We start from the raw sequence: 19,170 nt of genomic DNA, 5'->3' as shown, positions 1-19,170 counted from the left end.
CTCGCCACCAGGTGGCACTGCAGAGTAGCAAATTCTGCCTCGTTCAACCGATTGTCATGAAAATCAGTACAATGATGTATTTTTTTGTTGGCGTAGCAACGCGCGTCGGGTACAGCTAGTAAATTAATAAACTGAAGTTTTCTTGTTTAAACCTCTTCATGAAATTTTCAAATGTTTTTAAGCCTCCTTTAATTTGAATAATGTAAAAACTACGTCGCTAAAACTTCGCCAATGGATCACGTATACCTGCGAACTTTTCAGATTTTGACGACTTCCGGAATTAAATACCGATCTTCTGGGCAAAAGACAAACTTACCGTTTTTCAATAATTTCCATGCGCATTTGACGTTTAATTCAGTTTTTATTCCCGTCCGTAAAGAACTTGCTATTTTGCGTTGGGATTAATGCAAACAAAAAAAAAATCTTCAGAACCACACGCAAGCATGAGTGATCCACGAAATGACTAACTCTCCTTTCTTTGGCCTGTTTTCAAAATTATCGCATTTTCCATACTCTAAGCTTTTAGGCCACAATTGCTTGTAGTTATTGTAACGAGTGTTTTTAATTTAAAAGAAAAGAATTTTAAAATGATTTCTCTTCAATCTACTTCCCATAAGAGTTTTAAAAAAGAAAACAATCCTTATTGAAAGCTGTATCGTAAAAACATCATAAAATCAAATTAATTCAATAAATTCTTTTTTTTAATGTAATTACAAGATGTGGAAACGTGTATGGTTGATCTGTTCCACTTCCCCCTAATAACTTTCGCGGCAAAAGTTTGATTCAAACAAAATATTTTCCGCTTGCAATTCCTGGGTTAAAACGTTTCGTTTTTATTTCAATGTTTGATTTGAATAATTTTTGCAATTTAAAGAAATCTACCATTAGCGCCCAGGGAGAAATTAGTCATGTATAAATGCTGGTGAAACAGTTTACTGTCAATAGATTTTTATTGGAAATAGCTTGATGTAGGTCATGTGATATTTCTTTTCTTCCCAACTTGGGTATTTTAACTAGTTTTTTTCTTAACTGTTTGAAATGTTTTAACAATTAAACGTACGGGAAAAAAGTTAATTTGTGAGGAAAAAAATAGACATTGTTTTATGACACCGAAACATCCAACCAAAAACAGATTTCTGGATGTATTTGTTTTTTATTTCAACAAACAAAGTTTATCATAATATACACTCGCCTCAAAGTTAAGGTACAACCGGTTTTTTGAGTCTAATTTGTAAATGAATGAATGTAGAAACAAAACATTTGCAGGATATGTGTATTAGTTTTTTATTGAATGCGTCATAGAAATTTGTATAAGTGTATTGCAAAAACTATAAGAACAAAAGCAATCTTTGCGGAAAAGTCCATTCTTGAAGAAAACAGAACATAACAGTGTTGTACAGTAAAATGCCATAAAAACAATACCAAAATGGGTTCTAATAAGGAATGTGTCCCCCCCCCCCCTCCCAACTTAGATGCATTGGTGGCGTCGATTTTCCATGCTGTTTATTAAGTTGTCGGACACCGGAATAGGAAGCGAAGACCAGACAGAGTAAGCCTTGTTCCAGCTCGTGTAACGACCTTGGAGGGGGATTTAAAGCAGCAACCGGTTGTCAAGATAGTCCCAAAGATGTTCTATCGGATTCAGGTTTGGAGATTGAGCTGGCCATTTTCCTATTCTTTCCAAACCGTGGTCCTCAAGGTACTCAACAATCCGACCTCGGTGAGGTCGTGCATTCCAAGCCGTCAGAATGAAGTAATTACCAATAGCACCAGCATATGGGTGGACATGACTCAAGGATCTCATCCGGATATCACAGAGCAGTCAGTTCCTCCATGGAACACATGCAGGTCAGTGTGACCACCGAGTGAGATCCCTGCCCAAACCATGATTCCACCATCTCTATAACTGTGCCTTTCAACAGTGTTGGATTGATTGTATCTAGTGCGCTGTTCCTCCCAGATCAGTAGACCCCCTGAATGTAAATCTGGACTCGTCTGTAAACAGCATAGAAGTCCATTGCTGCTGGGTCCAGGAAACGTGTTCGCTTGCCCAGTATAAGCGGATCCTTCGCCTTAATCCGTTGAGCGGAACACACACAACTGGTCGTATTGCATAGACCTGCATTGTGAAGACGATTTTGCACCGTAGTAGCAGAGATTCCTTCTGATGCCACAAAATGGTCTGCAACGAGCTGCGGCACAGTAGTGGTTTTTCTTGCTGAAAGAACTAGAAAACTGTCTTCTACAGGTGTTGTAGCTCGTGGTCGGACTGGAACAGCTCTCTGGACACGGAATCTTATGATTGGTATTGATCATATAGTCGCTGAACAGCACTACGAGACACATCGAGACGTCTAGCAGCTTCAGCCTGAGACTTTTCCATCCGTCCACCAGCCAACCACCTAAACCAATCGGGCAAACGACGTCTCTGAGACATTTTCAAAACTCTTTTGACTATTTTTACCAAAGCTGCCAACAACAGTTGAAAATCATCACAACTTACACACAAGTACGCAAGCTTGATATTTGCATATTTTTTTCTCACACATAAAGTTATGTTCTTTTCTATAAAAGTGGAAGCTATGGTTTTTCATAAATGGTTTTCAAGATCGTTATCATTCATGCAAACTATGTATTTTATTGTTACTGCCATTTTTTTAATGGTGAGCTTCGAAAAACATGTTGTACCTTAACTTTTTGGGGCCAGTGTAGTTTCCTGTAGACTTAACCAATGAGATGCGAATTCAAAGTGCTCGACTTCTCACGCAATAGTATTGTGAGGCTCTGAGAAGTTGAGCTCCGACTCGGACAATGTTTACCTGTGTTTCAGAAGATAAGGAGGGGTAATTGGCGCTAAGTTAAGTTGAGAAACTTTCTTGGTAGTTTTTCAAAAATATTCCAACTGAAATACGAGCCAATAACGTCTATTTTTCACTAAACTTCCCTAAAACATGTAAACATAGTAAAGGTCGCAGCTCAACTAATCAGAGCTGCACTATACACTGCAAACTATTAAATGTAAATAATTACAGAAACAATTTTTCACAGTAATTTAAAATTACTATTCTTTTTTGTTTCTGGCTACTGCTGTAAAAGTTTTTATAAAGAATATTTTTTATAAAACAAAATACATAATTAGTCTTCAGGGAAAAATAATTTAATTTTACATATCTGATTAAAATTGAGTTCCTTTGTAAAGCATTGTATGAAAATAATTTTTGTTTTTTCTGATACGAAATCTTACGCTGAGAGAAACAATTGTTATAAGTTGGCTCTACAATAGTTTGTACGCTTAAAGTTATTGGGGGAGGGTAGATGCTTAATAAAAATCCATTCCAGTTGGATTTTATTGAAACGTTAGAAATAATCTTGTTCAAACTATATTTGAAGTAACTTTCAGCCTAAGTCAATTGATAGAAGTAGGTTAGGGAATCTATTTTCGTATACAAGAAAGCAGGTTTGATTAAATAGACGAAAGCGCTTCTACTTTTCTGGCATTTATCTGTTAATGCGCAAAATTTTTACGTTGGAATTTTGTAAGAATTGGAATTTTTCCTTTAAAAGAGTTCGACAAGATCTAAACAGCAGACCAGGATTTTTTTATTTCAAATTTTTGGTCGAAACAAATAAAACAGTACCAAAACTTATTTGATATTGCTCTGCTGAAAATAAAGGAGCTGGTTGTGATTTTAATAGTTTCATGAATTTTAAGATATTTGTAATTCAGTGGATTAAATATCGCTATTAAAATTTTTGCTTTTTCTCCAAAAACTATTAATTAGGCCTCTAATGAAACGTTTCTTCCCCTAGTAAGGTTAAAAATATTGTTTCAAAAGCTCTTATAATACTGAAAATCATTAGGATTTCAATCTGAAATTGTAACTATTATGAACCGCCGAAATAGTAGTAATATCTCTTTGAAGAATGTTTGAGGAAAATTCTTGGTTTTAAAACACTTTTGAATTAGATTGATAATTACATTAGTTGTTTTAGTTTTTTATTTTAATTTTTCGTTTTTTGGACCCGAGATCTATTGCTCTTAATTTCGTTCTCTAAAATTATTGCACGCGGAATCATCAAAATACATTTTAAAATGGAAATCATGTGTTGCTATACAATACATGATCAGTGAATGCATCTTAGTTTTATTTTCTTCCAACTCTTTGTTCTAGGCTTTGAAGATCATGCTTGACAAACTTTACAGGTTTCTAAACTTACATATTTCATTTGAAATAAATCTCAAATTTTATCTGTTCCGTGGATCAAGAAGAAACCAATGTTAAAACCAAGTGTTGAGAAAAATGTCAAGTTTTCTGGTTCTGACAGCCGAGCGAAGTTTTTAACACTTCAAGACAGTGTCTCATGCTTATTTCTATGTACATTAAGAATGTACATAGAATTTCAAATTATTTTAACCATATTTGAATTACAATTGAAACTGGCTGTTTCAGCTCTAAAGACTGATTGCTGGAAAAACTAAAGTTATAAGACTTGGTTGTATGGTATAAATGTGGTTGCATAAGATTGGTTTTTGCACTAAAAGGTTTACTAAGTGGACAGATATCTATCATAATCTAAATTTGGTGAAAATCTGAATACGTTGTTTGTTGCTGCTTTAAGGTAGATATAACTGCGTAGAAGAAAGTGTTCTGACTTGTTGAAAAAAAACTTTCCTATTTAATCGGGGTCGTAAACATAAATCTTCCCGTTTTCGCTTACAGGAAGTGAGGTAAAAATTAATAGAACACTGTAGCCGAAAGTATATATAACGCAAAAATAACAGCAAATTTTAGTGTAATTTAGAACATATTATAATTCTAACAAATCTATATCTAATTTAAGAAATTATTTCGAATTCTCAAATTCTCTGGCTTCTAAAATCTTGAAATGAATGTGCTAAAGAACCATACAGCATTTATGACTTTAAGGATGAATCGTGATTCGGAAATAAACTTCGGGAAGAGAAACAAGTTTCTTCACGTGCATATGAAAATAGCAGACGTCATAAGTTCAGCCACTGATGAAGATATATTCACCTTCGCTATTTGTCCTTGCGAGAAATTTCGTCTTTGCATCTCATTGCACATTTGAGGGTCAATCTTTGAGTTCTGTTTAAGTCACATTTAGTATGCATTGCTGTGACCCCATATTTCAAGACTTTCCTTTATTTATTATTTGTTTTCCATACAGAGCTGAATTGTTAAAGATTTTCTGCTTGAAAATTTCTTAACTTTCAAGTATTATTCGTCGAACAAAAATCGCAAATTTTAAGTTGAGTGTCTCAAGTATAAGCTCTTTTATACTGGAGAGCACAAATTTAAGTCATCAAAAGAAGTGGTTCTAATTCAAACGTAGCTTGAAGTTTGCGCGTAAGATTACAATCTAAACTGACGGATTAAGGATTAAGTGACCATAACAGTTTTCGCCAAAGAGGGATATGTTTTATTAATCAAACCTTTTTTTATATACATTTCATATTCGTCTGATTCGGAATATGAAGGTACAACAAAAATTTACTAGGTTTAAGAATTGAATTTAACTCTTACATTTGTTCCGAAACGCAAAATGCTCTTGTGTAATCACATACAAGAATATTGAACTCAATATTCATTTAAGACATACCAGTGTTACTGATCTATAAATCTGAAATATATTTTAAGTAAGACTTCAATAGAAGTGTCTACAACTTCTATTAAGAATGTTGAAATGAATTTTTCTTTTTTTTTTTTTAGTGCGGGAAAGGTGTGGTGCGTACACTGCTTGTACGTAAGAATGTCAATGCTGACTGGGTTCCTGTAGACACCGTGGCTAATACGCTGATTGTAGCAGCACATTACATTGCTGTTAAAAGGTGAAGTTAGAATTCTTATAAGTTAAAACAATATTTCTGAACTAGCAATTCCTCGGATACTTTAGGGTTCTTTTACGTTTGCTTTGAAATTTGCAAAAATTTGAAATTTGTTCCTTTTAAATGAAGAAAATGAAATTTGTAGGAAAATGCTGAAGTACTTATTGTTACCGTATTAAGTCATTTTAACGTTTCAGATGTCTGTGCCCATATAACGTTTTAGTGAATGTTTTTTAAACCAGTTTAAAACCACTATATAATTGTCATTCAATATCGAACAGTTAAAAATATTTCAACAAAAGTCGAATACAAAACTCATTAATAGTTGCTAATAGACTTGATGATAACTGATTTCTTTTTTTAACTAGTGGAGTACGTAAATTTCGAATTTTGACCACTTAAGTTAAAAAAAAATAAAATGCGGTTAAAGGTCACCAGTATATCACTAGATTCCCTTTGAAAAGTAAGCATAGTATATCATCTGATGCTTGTAATGTATTGTTGGAGAGTATCTTCAAAACATAATTCAGCGATATAAGGTCTTAGAGTTAGCTAATTTCACTGTGAACGTGGGAAAACTGTTAGTTCTAACGTTAGGTAACTGAAGCGTGATAATTCATGGATATCCGTATGAATACAGTATGTAGTACTAAGTTCTTACATGGCAATTTGTAGGCGCTTTAGGTTTATCTGTTTAATAACCTCCGAATGAGTTAGATTAATTGATATAGCAATGGCATATTTTTGAGGCATGTGGCTCAACACGATGGTTCCCGGCACGTTTTTTTTTTCCAATTTTGTATTATAAGTTACAGAAGGTTTAATTAACTGATCTCAAGTGTCAGCCCCGTTTCTTGTCGAACTATAGCGTAGTTTCGTGTTCGATGATACTTAAATCTGTCAAGTCTAGGTCACGTTTTCTTGTAAGAACCTGCGATTGCATTCAAGAATTTCTATGTGGTCTAAATCATGGTTCCTGCATCAAATGCGATAAATCTTCCGGTGTTTATTGCTTATTCTCAAATTGGTTTTACTTAGCTGTTGACTTTGGCATTGAGATCCGTTCACCTTTTCCACCATCCCTTTCCTTGTAATGAATTGTGTTGTAAAAACAGTTATAAACATTATCTAAGCAATTAGTACTACTTGCTGTGTAATACGGTTACAGTTTATATTCGTGTGACGATAAAACCTGCAATAATTATGAATTTATGGAATCCTAATGAATGGAAAGTGATATGGAATCCGTATTTTCCTTTTAGAACGCGGTGAATCTGTTGCAACATCTACTGTATTTTCATTACACTAAGCGATTGATTTTGAAATGGTTAATGATTTTTTTTTTCATGTTTTCAGACTTCTAAAGTTTTAAACATTTACTTTCAGCAAGCTTCCCGATTCCGAGGTGAAGTTAGAATGCCCTTCCAAAGTTCCTATAGTTAACTGCACTTGTCCAAATAGTAACATAATATCGTGGATGAAGGTTGTGAGCCTGTGTCTACCGTATCTGATAAAATACCCAAGTTCTGAAGTTTGGAGTAAGCCGGGTGGTACAGTTACATCATGTTATGTACATTATAAAATATGTCAAATTTTCCACCATTATATTCCCGCATACATCACGGATAGCATTGCATTCATCTTTAGAAAGAAGCCCAGGTAATTTTATCTTTCCTAAAAATGAGTATGTAAATGTTTCATTTATTAAATATGCATGTTTCAGAGCTATGAGTACGATTTTCCTGATTTTCTTTCGAATTGCAAAAGTGTTATGTTTCAACCTATCAAATGTTGTTAGGAAATTATCAAAAGAAAATTGAATCAGATTTTACTGATGCCTCCGAAGTTTGTAGGATTGTTGAACGAACTGTTTAAAAGATGAAATTCAATAGAGCAACTCATAATTCCCTAAATTAGGCCACTTTAAACTTCATTGAATGCTGATGTGAAGCTCAAAGCATTTCAAGGGAAAATGGCTCGTTTTACAAAAGTATATATATTCTCTGTTGAAAATGATGCAACAGTAGAAAAGTGTTAAAATTATAAATTTATAATTAAGAATATTCTGTCTCTATTTTATCTGTTTGTTATTATGGTTTAGAATAAATGTTTTAAATTTTTATAAAATTAGTAATAAAGAAATGTATAACCGAGAGCAAACATTATTTTTATTCGAGTGTGCATTTGTCGTTCAAAAATTTTTAATGATTATACAAATCGTCCATAAAACGAAGTACGTCATTCACTTCCAAAAGCTATATATAGTAAGCATATGTTACGTTTAAACGTTTCACAAACACTTTAAAAGTTTTCACAACATTGACACCCATTCTAATACGTTTAAATAATACGCAGCAATTGTATGAGCAATACGAATTACGTAAAAAAAAAATCGCACGAAAACTTGAATTTAAAAGTTTGACAGTTGTTGGTATCTCTCACTACCAACAGTCTACCCGTTTTTGAAAAAACAATTAGATATATTTTGTTCTTTTCGTGCTAATTAAAATATATATCTTCGTGAGGCAGAAAAAGTGGTTGAAAACAAAGTGTTGTCTATACTTTCTCAAATTATCTCTTAATTACCTTTTTAATACACTTAAGTATATAATTGAATGTTCCAATGTTGAAAATTGAAATATGGATATAAAAGTGACTCTTAATTTTATTATACATTGAAGAAAGTAGGGTAAATGCCACTCACTTAAAAAAAACCCATTACTATCTAGACAAGTAGCACCAAAGATTTTTTCATCGATGTATAACTCCAAAGCAAAAGGAAAAGTTTGCAATCAACTCATTTGCATAAATGTCATGATTTTTTTCTGGGGCTGGATATAGTCTGATGATTGCGCCCCAGATTTGGACAGATTTGGATATTTAAGTACAAAATTCACATTGTACAGTAGTATGGGCAGTTAGTGTGACCACTACATAAAGCTTTATGCGATTTCTTTCCATCCCGAATTATCCCGGTCTGCATCTGTTTTCATATTCTGTTTGATTAGAAGTTAATTATTTGGGTGATCAACGTAACACAGTTGCCTCTCGTCAATCTCTTCCTTTCAGCAATTATTACCAGTTCAATGAGCTTCATGGCTCTTCAGAGCCACGTTGGTTTTTAAATACATTATAGTTGGCGTATCAAAGCACTATAAAATTAATCAAAGCATAAACGTACAGTTAAATATACTTTTTATATAGACGAAATGAGTAAATTAAGTTTTGAATGTACGCCATTTCAGGTTACTTTAGAACAAATAATTAGTTAATTTCTGATAAGATAACGCGGAATGAAAAAAATACCGGTGTTTAAGTTCAGTTTTTTAAGTCGAAATTTACAGTCTAGATTTTTTGCAGATTTAACAAAACCTTGAACTTTTCGAAACTAAGTGACTCGCATCTCATTTCTAACATTGCGATATGATTTTTTCCTTTAAAGTGTTAATTTTAGTCCAATATTTTTAATTTCTTGCAGGTTCGTTAACATGTACCATCGCATCCACGGTGTTATGAACCACCTGCAATACTACACAAATCGCAAGTTCTTTTTCCTTACAAGAAATATGAGAAAACTGGTGGAAGATATGGAGCCTGCAGACGCCGAGGTAAATTGCTCTTTCACGTAACAGATTTGCAGTACATGAATACGTTGTTTTTCTGCTTTCAAAATCCATGTATCGAGATCTAAGTAAACACAATATAAAATTATCAAATATGTAAGAAAATGTATCGGTCTCGAGCGATGACGCGTGTGTGCTACATGAGAAAAAATTTATGCTCATGGTTTTTCATATTGTTTACCCCCACTACCATGGAGCTGGTTTGAGTAACATCACACTAACATAGTTTAAAACTTGATTAGTTTAATTTTACTAAATTTCACAACTAATTAGCATTGGAATAAAATATATATTTCTCATTTAATAAACTGAAATTAAAAATTCACATACGACACAAAATAATTCGTAAGTTTCATGGTAATTTCCTCGCAATCCCTGAAAATATTGTCCAAAAATGTCCATGAGGAATTTTTTTAGCATTTAAATTCTTGAAAATTTTTGTAGAAAACGTGCGGATTCTTAAATACTCCTAATTTTTCCGACAGAAAAATTTTGGGAAGAAGTCGAACAGTTAAATTGTCAATGTAACCTTTATTTACCTCAATCTTCAAAAACCTCCTAATAAAGTTTTATTTAGATTGAAATAGTTTATAAGTTTTGGACCTAACCTATACTTTGAATGTCATGTTTTTAATTTCTGGTGCAAATGTGAAAGATATCTAAATGCAAACAATGTGTACAAATTGAATAAATCAATAAAAAGTTTATTTATGGTAAACCTACATTCCATAAAAACTGACTAATTTTTCCCACAGCACAGTTGAACTCCTGAAAAAGAAAAAAAAACTCTAAAGTGTTGGGGGTAGGATTGAAAATGACCTACTACTGGAATTTTAAAGCCTCCTACTCCTTCAACCAAAAATTCCGATATTTTATGTCTCAAAATTCACTGCTTAATGACTTGCAATTTTATGTATCTTTTTGAATATACAGTTATAAAAGCTTTAGAAGCCGAAACCTTGATGGATATGATCAATTACATAAATATGTTCAACGAACAAGAGCACTTAACGGTTCTGATTGCATTTCAGATATTTCCAATTGATCAAAACAAACTGGATTGGGAAGAATACATGAAGAATTACGTACTAGGAGTAAGACGTTATTATTTGAAGGAAAGCGATAGCACACTGGAAAGTTCTCGACGAAAAATGATGAGGTAAGAAAATTTGTTCATTAATGATTTTAAAAAGTGTGAAAATGTAACGTATGAACATAAACCATAAATGACTAGGTAATCAAAACTTTTCCTTTTTTGTGCTTTATGTTACAGAAAGATTTTTCCGAAACTATGAGGGGAGATCATTACACGTGCCATTGGGCTCTATTGATTTTAGTTGTAGCAAAAAAAAAAACTCAATCCAGCAGTCTAGAAAAACAGAAGTTTTAATGGAAAAAATATCACTAGTTGCAAGGAAGGATAGAACTTCTTTTAGATATAAATTAATCTATAAAAAACAATTAACATTTTTGTATTTTAATGACACGAAGCTTGAATCTCGACTCTGAATTTAAGACGTTAAATGCGTTTTTTATTCATTTAAATCAATAATACATTTCTGTAATTTTATAAAATTCCGAAGAAGCACACTCGATTGTGTGCCTCCCTCTCTTCCTTTAGGTTGAAAATACCGAATGCCCTCACCAACAATCAAGGTTTTTAAGCTTAAAATTTAATACTAACCATTGATTTAAGACTTCCCCATAAGCTGAAAAATAAGGAAAATAAAGCAAAATAGTTGAACTTTGAATTATGTATATTCAAAATGATGCAAATACAAGTAATCAAAAATAAGTAACGGGACGTTAATTTTTACTTTTTACCAAAAGTTTGACAGCCAAAGGTGCACTGGTCAATATACTAGCAGGTTTGGTTGGGATAAGTGAGTCATATCCCTAAAACTGAAATATGGATTAAGTTTTCATACTTTTTTGCACTGATAAATGTTTAATTTCATCAGTGATTGGTTTTTCACGTACTTGGGTTTCGTGGAATTTTTTTTCTAGGTCATAGTATTTGTCAAAAAAATTCGATTTTTTTTTTGTTAGTTCAAGCTACATTTTTTAAAGACGTGTTTCCAGGTTAGTTTTTATTATTTTTTTATAATTAATCTTTCCCATATAGTTAAACTTAAAGTTCATACAACAAGAACTTTTTTATAAGATATTAGTACTGTCAGTTTTTCACGAGAAGGTACTTGGCTCCGCCCCTTCTAACGCCGAGTTCTATTTTACGCGGGGGTGATAGGTAAACATATCCGCGCGCTTCTAAATGAGACACCAGACAACCTTAACTTGAGCGTGCATCTTAATGTGCAAAAAAGTCTTAGTGTCCTTTACATCACTTGCTTCACTTGTCTGTTGCTATTTTCGTTATTCTTACATTTTAAAACTGCTGCTTTTACAACAAAATGCTATGATCCGAATATAACTTCTGCCAAAAACAGCGAAATAGAATCATCGGATACCACGTGACGAAGGAGGAATCACGAGCCTTCTCGTGGAAAAAAGAACAATAAGTGTTTAAGAGGAGGGGGTCCCACTTCCGTACATTTTTGCTATAAGGGGTAAGTGGGACCCCCTATAATGAGGATTTTAAAATCAAAAGCAACTCTGATTAAATATTTGTATTAGTGAATACAAGACAACTATGATGACTTAGTAGGAATTGATAGTTCAGCTACAAAAACTGCCGAAACTGGTGATTATGTATTTGTGAAACATACACGAATGAAAATCATAACGATTTACGTAGGTCTAATGTTGGGAAGTTGATACAAATTAAAATTCTGCTGAATTTGCAAGAACAAATAGAAAGTGACTTTTTATTGACATAGTGCAGATAATGTTGGAGTAATTTGAGGATGAAGCGGTAATGGTTCTTCCTTAGCTAGCTTAACAACCTACCGAAACTTTTTTTTTGACAAAAGGGGGTTATTTCGTCATTTTATTACCTCTAATGTTGATTTAAACTTAGAATTCTTGGAAACTGGTGTTGTAAATTTAGTCCATTGCATTTAGAAAAAATGTTTTGTTAACATGTCATTACCAAATGGTGATTTATCTTTATCAAACCATCTTACGTTTATGGTTTGATTTTACTAAGGCTAATTATTTCAAATGTTGGTAACACTTTTTATTACTGCTTCCATAACCAAATATTTATTTTCTTGGGTTTTCTTCTCTAGGAAATCAAAATTTATTTCTTGCTTAAAATAATGCTGACTTAGCTTCAAAATTGCATTACGTGCTACTAATTCCATTTTAGTTTATTCACCGTTTACTAATATTCTTGAAGGATGTTGATCTTCATGACACCCCAAATGTCTCGGTTTCAATTTACCTAAATACAGGCCCGTCCAATCAATGGGGAGGGGGGCAATTGACCCCTCTGGATTTTCACAACATAATGCAATTATGCATTTTTGCTTGTCTTTTGGTGTATTTTTCCTTTCAAATGAACAGAATTCATACCCTTTGCCTCCCCTCCCCCCGACGGAAAACTTTGAAAATACGGACGAGCCTACATAATTCATTTTACTGCAGTTCGTTCACAACGAAGTACCATTGTTTTTTATGATACATTTTGCTTTAGACGTGACTTTGATTGCTAATCTTTTAAGTAAAAGGATTTTTACTTTTTATTGTTTCGAGGTGAAATTGTTTCCAAAACTGCAATTGAAGCAGCAAGAAGCAAAGGGATGTAAATGGACATTTTCATGTTTCGAGTAAACTGCGTAGAAAGATAGTCTTAGGTAGGCTTTCATTGAAGTTTTTCTAAACCATGCTGTACAGCAGCACTTACCAGGGCTATTTGTGCTATCTTTGTCCCCAAGGTAGAGGAGAGGTTCCCTACCATTTGTACTGGTTATCCTGAAATTTTTAATATTGCCACTTACATCCCTTTGCTTCTCACTGCTTCAATTTTAATGTTGTGTTCCGCATGTTAAAGTTTCGTTCTAATAAACATAGGCTAGTCAAATGTCAATCATGTCGATCAATAATTCGCTCCTTATCGGTCATGAATTCTATCAACCCTTTCGTTCAGTCTTAATGTTAACATAAACAGTTAACGCTGAAATCTTTTTGTGCCGGGGAGAGACGAGTCAAAATTCTCATGTTTTAGAAGTTTTCAAAATGCCTTTCCCTAAAAAAAGAATTTTGCTTAACCCGGGTCTTTTCCATTCATCAAATTTCTTCTTTCGCAGCATATATCATTTTAGTCAATGACGAAGAACAGGAGTTCTAAAACTTTCAGGCTCTGCAGCCCCTTTAAAGACAGACATGAGGTCACCCCTTCCTCCGTACGTGCTTAATAAAAGCAATCTAATTGGAAACTGGAGCTGATATGGATAGCTGAAAACAAGTAAATAAGGAAAACTCTAGGTAGTTTCACACACAAAATTTAACTCAGCTGTTTAAAACTGTATTTTGAACAGCTTATGACTAGAACATATTAAATCCAAGATGAAGAGTAAATACAATTTTTTGAGGTAATTTAGGATCCAAGTGAGATTGGCGTACACATTAGTCACTTTCACAACATTAATGAGAGGGTTGATTTTATTTTGATATACCCTAACGCCCCCCTCACGTCGCCTTGATATTTTTTGACACCCCCCCCCCCCATAGGTTGAGAACCGCTGATGTAGAAGATAAATAATAAAAAAAAATGCATGAAATACATATTCAAGCTGATTGCAGTTTAGATAATATAAAGAAACTTTAGGAAGACATCAAGAATGAAAATTCTTTCGTAATTACTGGAATAATTAATTTTTCAAGTACAATGCTGTGTTGTAAGTTTCGCATTCAATTTTGTTCCAATTTATTCACTTACACCTTATAAGAGTAACAAAAATGAAACTGCCGACTTCTGGCTCGTGCATGGCCGAGCACTGGATTTCTATGGTCGACTACTGGAGCATTTTCTCGTATTAACAATAGCTTGGTTTTGAAAATAAATGTTTTTATTCCAGAAACAAGTTAGTGAATCATCAGAAAGGTACAGCCTAAAGGGTTTACATTGTTTTTGTTGTTGTATTGATAGGTTAACAAAACTCAACAACTGATCTCTTTAATGGCCGACTGGAGCTTTTACCCTATAGATGATGCTCCAAAAATCTGACTTTTTCCAATCACATATAAAAAAAAAATGCTGGAAAAATCTGAAATTGTGCTTTCTCTTTGTTAGGAACCTATAAAGAGAATAATACAGGAAACTCGCTTTAACTATGTTACACCCTCAAAAGAGGGAGTCAAATTCTCATACAGCAAGAGACTGACAAGCAGCACCAGGAGAGTTACAAAATGCATTTATGGGATGTAACTAAAATAACTGAAGCCTAAAGCAAAGTACAGTTATTAAATGATAAAACAAAATTTATGTAAAGCCTCCCTTAACGGACACCCCCAATTTCTTGGAGAACAAGTCCCACATAGGTTTTCCCATATTATTCATTCTAAATAGCTTACACTTCGAATAATGGTCATTTATTTCAACGAAAAAAAAACTATTGCTACATTAAAACCTTAAGTTAGCTATGATAACATTTGCAAAAACAAATTTGCCTTCTCATTACCTGCAAAATGTTTTATGGTTCAGGAGATGCAAACATGAAACAAAGAGGGAATCGGCAACATTAATAACATCTATTTTTAATTTAAAGCAACTGCGAAATTCAAAGCTACTTCACTAACCTATCCGAGCAACATTTAGATAAACAAATGTCTAACCAATAAATCTTTTGGAACGATTCGTCTGAACAAAAAAAAAATTAAATAGAACTATTCCCCTGATACATTTTTTATTTAACCGTTTGCCAAATTTAACTTTATTTTTTTTCATTCAATCTTATTTTCCAACTAATGAATTAGAAATAAATCCTTTTATTCTACGAGATGCATTACCGGTGCTTGAGAAATAATGCAAGTAGAGTGATTTTTAGAACAGGAGTATGACATTTGCCTCTTTCGTAAGCCCAGAATTATAATTAAGGTAACTAATGTTAGTTTTCGTTCCTAAACTCTTAATTCAACTACGCACTCTGAGTAGAATTATCTTTCTTTTATTTAACACAAATTTTGTCCAGGAGAATGGCAGCAAAAGTGTTACATACCCCATTTTTGAACTTGAAAGTTTTAGTAAGAAGAACAGCAGATAAATCATATGAGCTTAATACTCAAGGAATCTAACAAAATGGTGATAATAAACAGTGTTGTAACACAGCAAATCAAAAATTCCTTTTTTTAATCTGTAATAATTGAACTCATTCCTAGGATAGGAGAATGACATGAAACCTGGGGACAAAGTTTAAAACGATGTACCTTGATGATTTAAATAACTTAATTTATTTGAAGGAATGTTCTTTTACACCTTTTACGTATGCTTAATTTTGTACTACAAATTGAATTTGTGGAATGTTGATATAAAATATTTAAAATAATTTAAGAAAATTGAAAAACGGATGGGGACATGCCAAAAGTGTGATTTTCTGATTATTTAAAAGTTTTTGTAGAAAAAACTAAATGAGTTGTTTTAATAAGAGTAGAATAACATCAGATAAGTTATTTCTAACTATTAAAAAAGGAAGACTTTCTGATTTAAACAAATTTTGTGTTATGCTACTCGGACATAATATTGTTAGGATTTTGGAGACCCATATATGCATTGAGAGCAAAAGTAGTGTAAGTTGATAATTTGTATTTTCACTATCAAGAAATTTGTTTTATCCTTCTACTTCATACGAAGTGATGCAAGTCTATCAACTATTGCCCATTCTGTCGTAGACCAATAGACAGAATCAAAATACGGAGCGACAGTAGTAATTTGCAAAAGTGTCCACAAAGTCATTCAATTACTCAATCTTGTTTTTGATTTACACCATTTTTGCTCTCAACGGCTCGCATATTTTTTAAATTTGCGCCAATTTCAAACTGAAAATGGACACTAAAACCAAAACAGGTGCATCAAAACTATTTCTAACAAAAATAAATGTTTGCCTATTTTTTCTTCGAATACTACTTCTGTGTTTTTAAATGAGCTTTGAATTAAGTAAATCTAACTGTAATAAAAGATTCACCAAAAATGAGACAACTGATCTCAAGCTTCATCTGATTTACTGGTAAGTATCCGCAGAACTACGAAGAAAGCTGTCCCCCCCCCCCCCCCTCCGCCGAATGATCTGTTTACAGATTAATATGTCGTGTCTAGAATCGAAAAGTATCATTTTCCTAAATTCTTTCGAACTTCGAACTAGCATCGGGCCAGGAAAAAAAATCTAATTTGCGACTGTTGCAAAAGGTTTTCCATTTATTCTTGAGCTAAGAATCTCGGGATTGTGTTACTCCTTTCATGCACGATTCATTCAAAATTGTTTTACGCAAGCACTTCCCTTACAAGGTTAAGTTTTCTGACTTGAGTTATAAATTTGAACTTTTAAGTGTCACTTCAGATCATATCTGTTAAAATGATTTTCGAGGAAGCGATTACTTTGATTAAGGAAAAAGCTTTGAGACTATTTTATACATGTTTATTAGGGAAAACGATTCTAATGTGGGACTTATCAAGTTTATTTACAACTTAAATGCACATTTCATAACCAGTTAAGTTTTCAAATCGCCGTTTTTTACGGCATAATTCACGAAATTCATTCCTAATTTCTCTCAAATTAGCAAACACCATTGCCAGTATTTTTTGTTCAGTTTTGATACATATTTTTGTCTTCGTTGAAACTGCATAACACCCTCATAAGCCCAAATTACTTCCTGTAGAAAAAGAAATCTTTTCACAGAATGTTTGAGACTGATGTATTCAAAACATATAATGTGGAGTTTTGTTCAATTTTTTTTAATGTTTTCAAAACAGACCTCAGGTCTCAAACTAAGACACTGTCTGAAATATTAACTTCTGTCAGTACCAACAACCAAGTCACATTCGCCAACAAAGAAACGCTCCTTTAGGGAAATATAATGAAACTTGAGGCGACCTCAGAGTCACACGGTACACAGTCGAGGGTTAACGAAGTTAATTTTCATGTACAAAATGTTTAAATAATTTCGAGTACTTCTATCGAAATATTCAAACTATGCTATATCAATCTGGTCTTATTTTTAGGTATTACTACTTATGGCTGACTCTAAAATGTGCTTCAGCTATAGGAGTTTTATATTTATTCAAGAAACACCATTGGAAACTTTGGCTGTGCGTAAAGTTTGTGCTTCCATTACCAAGCTCCAAATCGATTCTTGAATATAGTGGTATTTCAGTGCTAAGTGGATTAGGAAGAAGAATCTCTGTGAGAGCTTAAATCAACTTATATTTATACAAGTTCTACATGTTTGAATTTTATTGTTTTAGAAATTTTCTTTTTAAATAAATATATTTATTCTTGAAGTTCTTATTTAATTTTCAAATATGGTGTGAATGAGAGTAATGATTGTTTAAGTGTCATTTTTTGATAAGTTGGTCATTTTTGATAGTTCATTCCTTCCATTTTCGTGAAAATTTAAGATTGTGTTTGTGCAGTACTATAGTAAGCAAAAGTGATGGTTCTCTTATACATTTCATTTGTTTGTAGAGCTCAAAGTTTAAAGTCGTGAATATATGATACTAAGTATATGACAGTTTTCAAAAGCAATGAGTGACCCACGTGAATTTTTAAAATATGGATACTACTTGATACTGGGTACATGCTATCATGAATAATTTGACGGCTCACTATTGGTTTTAAGGGCAAAGGTCAATTGAAATTGCTACTTTCGTTACTTTTTTGCTTTATGTCCGGATATCTGCTAAAGCTGTGAGTGTCCCTCGGAAATAAGTATAGGATGAACTACTCAGCGTAGTTTAGCACTTGGAAAAACAGAAGGTTTACTCTTTGTCAGAGGCGGCGAGTGGGGCTTATGAGTGCGGGGGCAAATTTTTTGTAGGAAGTTGAAGATTATTTTAATCTATCTTGAGTGAGTTGGGGGGCTTTTGATGTTCTCTCGCGTAAATGTTTTGGAATTAGTTATAAACGCCGTTTTGGCGAGTTTTGTCAACGTTTGGGGAATGTAGAGGAGTTTCGAAGGTCGTCTCCCTAATGTTTCTTTTTTGTTTCATAACGTCTAATCTTCATATACAGTGGCTCCCAAAAGTGTTCGTACACCTTGAAAATTTGTAGTAAAACCAAAATAACGCAAAACTGAATTCGAATATGAAGACAAATTTTTTCACACCATTCCTATGCCATTCTGAATAAAACCCAGTAGTTTTTTCAAAATATTGCCAAATTTTATTTTTGAAATTTGTCAAAAAACGATGAGACAGAGAAAAAATACGCCACAAAAGTCTTCGTGCATTGAAATATTTTCGAATAAATTCATGTGGTTTTTATTACTTTTGCATTGTAATGACACTGTAAAGTCATTTGGCTTTAATTTTTTGTTTATTTATTCCCTAATATTCTGCTTATGTTAAAATGGCAGGTATGCATAGAAAACAACACACGGTTCGAAATTTGATTTTTTTTTTCCCTCGCAGTAGTCATAAATTGGTTTGAAATGTCTCTAAATTAGTTAATTCATACCATTCTATAGTGAAGTACTTGATAAAATGCTTTAAAGACAAGAATCTGATCGAAAACAAGGTAAGAAAAGGTCAACTGGCTAAGTTAACAAGCGTGGTCGGAGGTTTACCAGTAAAAAAAATTATGAAAA

The 19,170-nt window shown here is 33.1% G+C and overlaps 1 protein-coding gene across 1 annotated transcript in view; it reads left to right on the top strand.

Annotated features, from left to right (window-relative positions):
* The window catches only part of LOC129219128 (fatty acyl-CoA reductase 1-like), a 40,780-nt gene extending 23,000 nt beyond the window's left edge, over positions 1–17,780 (top strand). The window contains exons 8-12 of the mRNA XM_054853448.1: positions 5,733–5,851; positions 7,235–7,507; positions 9,327–9,456; positions 10,503–10,630; positions 17,588–17,780. Coding sequence (XP_054709423.1) covers positions 5,733–5,851; positions 7,235–7,507; positions 9,327–9,456; positions 10,503–10,630; positions 17,588–17,780 — 843 coding nt within the window. The remainder of the gene's footprint in view (positions 1–5,732; positions 5,852–7,234; positions 7,508–9,326; positions 9,457–10,502; positions 10,631–17,587) is intronic.
* The last annotated feature ends 1,390 nt before the right edge of the window (positions 17,781–19,170 follow it).

This window comes from Uloborus diversus, chromosome 3 (genome assembly GCF_026930045.1).
Source record: "Uloborus diversus isolate 005 chromosome 3, Udiv.v.3.1, whole genome shotgun sequence".
NCBI classification, from domain to species: Eukaryota; Metazoa; Arthropoda; class Arachnida; order Araneae; family Uloboridae; genus Uloborus; species Uloborus diversus.
This window is presented reverse-complemented; position numbering and strand designations above follow the sequence as displayed.